The sequence below is a fragment of the Temnothorax americanus genome, unplaced genomic scaffold (genome assembly GCF_048541705.1).
Source record: "Temnothorax americanus isolate GAGA-0224 unplaced genomic scaffold, ASM4854170v1 Scaffold54, whole genome shotgun sequence".
In the NCBI taxonomy this organism is placed as follows: Eukaryota; Metazoa; Arthropoda; class Insecta; order Hymenoptera; family Formicidae; genus Temnothorax; species Temnothorax americanus.
In genome coordinates this window covers 303647-312837 of record NW_027509696.1, presented here as the reverse complement: position 1 = coordinate 312837, position 9191 = coordinate 303647, and the positions used below count along the sequence as shown (strand labels likewise).

The window sequence follows — 9191 nt, the reverse complement described above, 5'->3', positions numbered from 1 at the left end:
ATAACACCATATACGCACACGCGCACGAATTATATTACTTATCTCTCAAAAATCTCTGCTTTTATTTTATATAAAAATTGTCTGTGGCGTAACATACGAAATAATATGATAATGTTGAAATTTTATGATTATATCTGATATGGAAATATGTTTAACTTTTAACTTCTTAACTTTTATATGCTTAATTTTTAACGTCTATCAAGAATGCATCACTTACGTTAAAAATCACGTTAGATATACAAAATTGCAAATAATTTGATTCCCATATGCGATGTCCATATGCATAATCATATTAATTAATGATTTAGAGAATTAGTATTTTATTAGTACTTTTCTGTAATGGAAATCTAATTCAGATAGCATAAAAAATAAATTAATTACAGTTTATTAAAAGCATGTTTTTGATATCAAAAATCTCTCCCAAGTAATAGAAATTAAAATATAATATTAAAGTTAACCGAAATATATATCATAGATATAATTGACTAAATTAAAGTAAGAAATAGACACATCTCGTATAATCATTTTTATTTTCCGCAGCAAAGTAATTCGCAAAGAATTACTAATATCGATACGAATCATCCAGTCGATATGGTCACAGTCTACAAGGACGTACGAGAGATGAAAGTTCGTCAGAAAGCAATTCGTTACACATCGAATTATCTTTCCCAATGCACGTAGCTATTGGCGTGGTTGGTGCTATATACGGCGGAACAGCTGGCGCAACCAGATACGCCGGCAAAACATTTTCACCTCGCTGAATTGTCAACGACATTGCGCGCCGCGGCTTAATCCGCGTTCAGCTTTTTCCATCCGTTTCGTTTGCCCGTACGGCAGACGTATCGATTATGTTCGCCGTTTCAAAGTGGCTTCGTTTGCCGCAATCGCGAGACCGCGTGTTTTTCTCCCCAACCAACCTAGACGGCTCGCTATAACTGGCTTTTTTTAATGACAGTTCCGCTGAGTCGATGCCATGGTATAACGCGTCACGGGTCTCGTTAGCAAATTCGATGATGGCGCCTACAGTTAGCGTCATCGATCCCGAAATCTCGTTATGCTTCTCATAGTATCGCCGAATGCGAAAAAAGGCGGCTACATTGTTGCGAGGTAAAAGGTAAAATATTGTGCGGTTCTACATGGTATATTTCATACAGATAACATCGGCTTTCGTTAACCCTTTTTTCAGGGGTCGACGGCATGTCCAATTTTGATCCTTCAAAGTGAGATGAAATATGACGAGGTTCATCGACTTGTATCTTGTTAAGGAACGTATTTATTAATATCTCAAATTCAAATATATTTTGTTTAATAAGATTATTACTCTAACTATCAAGAATTAAGCTATTAAGATATTTAAGAATCGATATATTAGCGTATTCGCATAAAAAATGTTGTAAATTATATGAAGTAATTAATAAAGAAAATCAAGTAATACTTTTTTATAGAAATTCGATTAGTTATGTATATGACATATATATATATATATATATATATATATATATATATAATAATGCTTTTATATATTATTTTTAAATAAAGTTTAAAAAAAAATCAATTTTCTTCATAAGCATATAATATAGCGTAGATAATTTTTAATTACTCACATTGTAACCAATCATTTTTTCCTCATTTCCGTCAGCAAAAATGTAACGTAATAAAATGGCTTGCATTGGTTGACAGTTTTATAACGAAATTGATAAGTTGTACGTTGCCGCCTGATCGGCGATCTCGGTAAAAAAATCGAATGCACAAAAATTTAAATACACTCGGCCGTTATCGGGCTCTTGCACGTTAACTCTCCGGACGGCTGATTTTAATCCGTTAAATGCCATTTCCTTGTACACGTCAGTTGCGAACCGATGAGCTTCGGAGGCATCGTCCATCGAATGTCCGGCGCTTCGCCAGCCATTTACTGCCGGGAGCTAGAGCTCGCCGCTCTCGAGTGCTCTCTTATGCCATTCTGTCCCGATTGCATCGAATTCGCGTTTGTGTGCGCTTATATATATGCAGTATGCCGCTTGTGTCTGCACTAAAGCGCCAAAGCCCAAACGCCGCGAGTGCATTTGGTCGGATATGAGCGACGAAGATGGAGAAAAAATTGGAATTACGAAAATCCTGGCCGGTTAAAAATGTGCGTATCGTTGTGCGAAATCGTAATAAAAATTCGAAATCGTATTCCACTACGATAAAATCATATAGCGTTGAGCTGAGCACGCGCTACGTTGAATTTTCTATAGCCTCTTCTTTCGAGATGAGATATGCCCATCGTGCGCTCTTATAGATGCTTCGCCTTTGTATTTCATCTCACTTTGAAGGACTTATCATATATGGCTCTCTCGTCCATGTATGTAAATATATGACGAGAGTTCCAATTAAAATTTGGTCCATGAAGCGTTTGGAAATGCAAATAACATTGTGGTGCGTCTATACACCGGATCAGTCTTTCAATACATCAGCTACGCGATACTAGAGCTGCGAGAAAAGAATAAAACCTGCATTCATTCGCTCGTAACTCACGATGTACATCGGCAAGTATCCCATAGTCCTCGCTACGTACATGCATGTCAGATGACAATCCCCGGACAGAATGCGGCAGAATAATATTTCGTAGTTTATCCACCGATGGACTCACGCTGGTTGGGAAAGCTCCGAAGGTCGTTCATTACGTTTGCGCGGACTGTTCGTATAGCTATATCCGCGAGATATCGCGTCATACCGGTAGAGAGAGAAAAGAGAGAAGAAAAGGCGGATACACGAAAGGGAAAAAGGGAATATTCGAGAGCGAAATGCGACCGAACACCCCCTAGTGCGAGGAGGGCTCTCCATCCGCGAAGCTCGTAAATCCTACCGTTGCGGCACGTTCGTAAACTCCGTTTCGTCGTGGTCGAGACGTGTGACGCTGCGTTATAATTAACATAGGCTGATGCGCGGTATAAATTACAATTATACATGATTTACAGGATGCGATAACCGCGGTCTGGCCCCTCATCGGACTCCCTTCGCATCTTCTTCTCTCCTCGTTCACTACCACACTCATGCGCTTTTAAAGCTTTCTCATACCCCCTGGGGTGGTATCGTCGCCTACTTCCGCACACCCCGGATGACCTCTTCACAGCGAACTACTAAATAAACATGTCCGTACTAAACCGCAACGCGTTGCGTGTACTGTCGTATTAAAAGCGATGTTAAGAGTATACCCGCTTGTAACACCTTCGCATTCTCACGTTGCATCAACGCGCCGCGCTAACTGGTGCACCGGCAATGCTTTCTCGCATTGTGGATTTCAAACCCACCATCTCTGTGAAGCGTCTTGACTGCGCGATGAAATTCGTGCGATATTTTAACGTGCAGTTTATGGTGTGTCACCAGTCGCATATACGATTTTTTTCAGGTACTAGCAGGGAGTATACAATTCGCGTTTTATCTTATATGCAAAGAGCGAACATCCTCGAACGTGTCAGAAATAAAAAATACGGAGATATGGGGAAAAATATCTTGAATTCGAGAATATGACTATACAGAGAATATATTACATTTAATCAACGTTTCTTTAGAGATAGAAATTTTTTCCTATAAAAATTTAATTTTATTCAGAAATTTGAAGATTCTTTTTTTTTCTAAATGAATAACCGACACAACAAAAATTTAAGCAAATGCACGAAAGCCCTTCCAATTTTACGAAGAAACTTCTGGCGGTCTATTATCCTATAATGCAAATTCGTAACTAGATCCAGATAGTCGAGTAAAGCTGAACCTAAGACACGTCGTCGGTTTCACAGGGTCGCGTCGGTTTGCATGTCTGTAAATGTATGTGCCAGGCCGTACCGAGGTCGAGTCACGTGCTAGTCAACGACAGCGGGAGTCCTCTTAATTATGCCACCCAGTTCTGCACGAGACACAATATGGGAGTTGCGGTTAATAATTTCAGCTTTGCTGAAACGTATGCCAAACTTCTAGAAGAATTCAGGCGGTACCAGGAATGCCTTCAGGTTGTGTTGTTATCACGCTAAGTGTAAGTAATTGCCTCTGCATATATATAGTTTCGTTGCATATTACATGTCTCCTTATCGTAACTGTATACCACACGTGAAATGTCATCGATATTGGATGTAATATTCATCGTGATTTTAATTTATTTATTCGAACTGTAAGTGCCGCGCGTATTGTATATATATTTATGTAAGCGATATGTTGTAAACTTTATTCTCGGGAATCACACAAGCGTATCAATAGCTCTCACGGTCTCTGCGCTACTGCCCTTGTCCACGGGCGAACCACAATTCACACTCCTATCACGAGCTCGCGCTCGTCTTGTGTTACAATCGATGCTCCGGATGTATTCATTGTATTTTTTCAGGACACGAAAATTTAATTGTAGACTAATATATATACATATATTCGAAGAGAGACGTCGGTAGCGAGCGTGACTCGATCGTGTTTGTTTGATAACGAGTCAAAAGCCCCTTGCACAATGCTAGACAATAGCGATAATTATGCCTATAACGATAACGATAGCGATAACTATAGCGACAAAATTTTCTTAACTAAATGGGAAAAATCATAAATGATCGAAGATGCGCACGCTGTCGAAAATTCTTGGTATTTAATATGGCCGTAAGCACATTGATTCAAATATTCCGTCGACATACACATCCGGTAACAGCAATATCAAGATATCGCGTTTTAAAAAGTCTCACATAAGTTACGTTCTCGTTTCAGTGCACTTAATTGATACATATTCATATATAATATTACTGATAGCAGTGTGACACATGTCACAAGTTTTCAAACGTTTTATGAAAGCATAAAAGCATAAATTTTAAGAATTTTATTAACAAATATTATTCAAAATTGTTATCTCAGTATTGCTCCACATAAATGTAGTGGGGAGCATACCATGGTAAGATAAGTTCTCTTTTAAAGCTAGGAGAGACCGGGACTAGAAGTCACACGGGTAAGTTATCAAAACTTATATCTCGCACTTAATAGATTGAGTGGAATATTCTTCATTATAGTGTACGTTCCTCCTATCGTGTTAGTCGGGTGTACGAAATAGCTCGCTTCAAAAACATCGCATGTGATATTTACGAGCATTTTTTAAAAATTGGAAGTCGTGAGTAAATTTTTCTTGCTTCTATTTTTATTGTACGTAATTGATACGTACTTGATAAATAAGAAAAACTTTGTACCAATAATTAATTATTTCATCTATTTTGAGAAAACACAAGTAAGATCTGCTTTTTAGCTAAACTAGTGTACACTACTCTGTACTCAAGTGAACCCTGTACTTATAGTAAAATAGGTATGTTTGTGATATTTGACAAAAGCAAGAAGAGAAGTTTTCGTGCAGTCTAGTGCAGCAAAAAAAAACCTAATTGCGGAATGAATTATTTGCTACAAATATCAAATATACACTTTTGAAAATAAGCGCATTGCAATATTGCTCATAATTTAATTGCAATAAATATTTTGTGTGTACAAATTATTCATTATTAATGAAGAAATATGTGAACTTTATACGAATAAAAGAATAGAACAATTATACAAATAAGAAAAAATATTTTATTAAATTATCATCGATGATAATTTAATTTACTATGCTCTGCTTATTATTGACAGTAAAATGAAGCCGATTGCTGAAACGATATTTTGGATAAGCTTCTTATACATCGCGGCACCAGTAAAAACTGCAAGGATCTTGGTGATTGTTCCAATACCATCCTACAGTCACCAAATTTGTTATCAATCATTATGGATCGCTTTGAGCCAAAGAGGACACGAAGTCGTCCTTATAACAACAGATCCGATCAATGATCCTAGTTTAACCAATTTGACACAAATCAACTTCCCATCTAACTACCAGATAATGAAATTAAATTTCGCTAAAAACGTTATAGCGGGGACTCATGCGTGGTTAAGTACATCACGCACACAAATATGGCCTTTGAGTGGAGATGTAGCAGAAAACATTTTTAAGCATCCAAAAGTACGTAAGATGTATGCACCGGATAGTGATGAAAAATTCGACTTAGTAATTGTAGAAACTATAAAAGTACCTAGCTTCTATGCCTTGGCGCATAGATTTAATGCACCTCTCATAGGTAAGAATAATGATATATGAAATTATTTTACAAATGCGATCCAAGCTTAGGTCTTTGACAGTCTTATATTAGTTTCTGTATACATATATGTCTATATATATACATATGATTTTTCTAACAAATAAAGTTTTTTACAGTTTTTAGATAATTAAATCGAGTCGATTTAATTCCGGGGAGGGAAGGGTTTTTAATTGTAACAATTACTGTGTTTTAAGTCCGACAAATAATCGGCGCGCAGTTTGTTGAAAAAATTATATGTATATATATAGACATATATGTATACAGAAACTAATATAAGGCTGTCAAAGACCTAAGCTTGGATCGCATGGGTTTTGATTCTAATTGATTGTATAACGTTACGATCCTATTTCTCTTATTATTATTTTACAAATGTTTCATTTAAAAATTTAAACATTTATTTTATATTAGCGAAAACATTGAAGAAAGCTATAAATTATTTCAACTTAAAAATTTTTAATATCCAGTATCTTCGAATACTTATTAAACCCCACATTATTTAACTTATTTACTTTACTTATTTATATATTCTATTTAAATAAATTTTGTCTATAAAATTAGTTAAAAAATATAATGTTATTATCCACATGGTTTAATGTCAAGATATTTCTTATTCTCTTTGCATCATCATTATATAATCCAAAGAAACATAAAAATTATATAAAATGTAAACGTGAAAATTAGCCTGATTAATTATTTTTCATGTATCTTGACATGTGCGTATATGTTTATATAATGATATTATTTACACAATTTTCTAAACTCAAATCTTGTTTAAATTACTCACGTTTACACAACTTATTCTATATTTATTTACAGGTGTGTCATCATTTGGATTACGTAATACACTTTATTATCTACTCGGTGCACCTGTTCTGTCATCACATCCTTCGAATTGGGAAATGGGAGATGACACCGGTTTGAATCTGTCATTGTGGCGGAGAATAACAAATTTTATTCGTCAGTGGTATCACATATATTGCTCAATAAATTATTTTTACTCTAAACAGCAAGCGATAGCAGAAAAATATCTCGGAAAAAATATACCAAACATAAGAGATATGGAAAGAAACATGAGTCTTGTTTTCCACAGTCAACAAGAAGCTCTCTCGTTTGTTAGACCGACAATGCCTAATCTTGTAGTACTTGGAAATTTTCATATTTCAAAAAAACCCGCAGCTTTACCGAAGGTAATCATTGCTTTCAAACGTTTCAAACTATGTACATTCTTAAAAATTCGTTAATTAAAAAATTATACATTTTATTTGCTTTATATTTAAAATCTATTTCCATATGTGTACAATATATTTTTTCTTCTGAAATATATAGTATAATAAAAAAATTGAATAATTATTTCAGGACTTGAAAGAATTTTTAGCAGATGCACCGAATGGATTTATCTATATGAGTCTAGGCACAAATATCATAATATCAAACTTTCCAGAGCATATACAAAACGCATTTCGAGATGTATTTGCAAGTTTGCCATACAAAGTTGTATGGAAATATGACAGCGAATTGCCAAATAAACCTGACAATATCTATACCGCTAAATGGATTCCTCAACAGAGCATTCTCGGTAAATATATAGTGTCATAATTTAATCAGATTAATAAAAATATGTTTATACATATTTCTTCATTAGCCGTTTCGCTCCGTTTTTCATTTTGCAGCTCATCCAAACATTAAATTATTCATATATCAAGGTGGACTTCAAAGTACAGGAGAAGCTGTTTATTATACAGTACCACTTTTAGGATTACCAATAGTAGCTGATCAGTATACTCAAGTTAACAAAATGGTATCTTTAGGAGTTGCAAAACGTTTAAATATTATGGATATATCAAGAAAAAATTTGAACGCATCCATAATAGATATATTGACCGATAAAAGGTAATCATTTTTTTACATAAGCATTCTCTTGGGTTATGTCATTAATTATTTTCGTAGAAATCTAATTATCTTAGAGAAATGTCTAATTTTCCACGCAACATTATATCTTACACATACAAAATTCTCATATAATTATAATTAAAATGCAATTGTAAAGTAATGCATTTTCTTTCATATAAGATATACTACTTTTCTTCATGATCTTTTTATATAAAATTATTACTTTTCTCTAGATATAAAGAAAAAATGCTCGAAGTTAAAGCACTAAATGAAGATAAACCTTATGATCCTTTGGAGCATGTAATTTGGTGGATTGAATTCGTCATTCGTCATAAAGGTGCTTCTCATCTTCGTAGCAGTATCGCTCATGAACTTTGGTATCAAAAATACGAAATAGACGTTATAGCAATTTTATCAATTGCCATATTTGTAACGTTATTTTGTACACTAATAATTATTTATAAATTGTTAAAAATGATATTTAATCTTATAAAAATGTCAATAGTTACTAAAAAAAAGATTAATTAACTTTTAATATGCACAGCATCATTATATTAACAAAAGAATTAAAATATCAAAAAATTATTTAAATATTCATATCTCATACAATAAGAGTTCGAAAATTAAAAAATAAAATTTATTCAAAAAGAATAAAAAACATGGTGGTAGGCAGTGAGTTACTCATTTGTTAAGATATTTTTAATGCCACTATGATTTATTGCAAAAATTTTCTTGTTTTATCCAATGTGTATGTTATAATAATTATTATAAATCGCTCCATAATAGAAGTGTTAGTATAAGAATTTAAAATATTTGCTGTACATAAATACAAAAACATTGTATTTTCTTGTAGGATGCAAACATATCCTACCTATAATTTTATATTTCTTATTGTTACTTTACTTTGTTTTAAGTATACTTAATAATACATACACACATACATATATACATATAGAGAAACACTCTTTAAATGTGTACCATTGAATTTGCTTGAAAATTTTAATTAATTGTTGAAAATTGCCTTTGAAAAATTCGTGTCGAGTTTGCCCCAGTCTCCTCTATTGTATATATATTAATGAAAGCGATATATTGTGAACTTTATTCTCGGGAATCACACAAGCGTATCAATAGCTCTCACGGTCTCTACGCTACTGTCCTTGTCCCCGGGCGAACCCCAGT

At 34.0% G+C, this 9191-nt stretch overlaps 1 protein-coding gene across 2 annotated transcripts; it reads left to right on the top strand.

The window, feature by feature from the left end:
- The first annotated feature begins 4912 nt into the window (after positions 1 to 4912).
- On the top strand, positions 4913 to 8784 carry LOC143904562 (UDP-glucosyltransferase 2-like). 2 transcript variants are annotated; one of them, XM_077419363.1, is made up of 6 exons: positions 4913 to 4954; positions 5620 to 6101; positions 6939 to 7309; positions 7479 to 7698; positions 7793 to 8012; positions 8246 to 8784. In XM_077419363.1, exons 2-6 carry the CDS (start codon positions 5624 to 5626, stop codon positions 8538 to 8540), a joined length of 1584 nt encoding a protein of 527 aa, XP_077275489.1. In that variant the 5' UTR covers positions 4913 to 4954; positions 5620 to 5623; the 3' UTR covers positions 8541 to 8784. The 2 variants fall into 2 exon arrangements, with proteins under 2 accessions (XP_077275489.1, XP_077275488.1); XM_077419362.1 differs by lacking the exon at positions 4913 to 4954 and adding an exon at positions 4971 to 5113.
- The last annotated feature ends 407 nt before the right edge of the window (positions 8785 to 9191 follow it).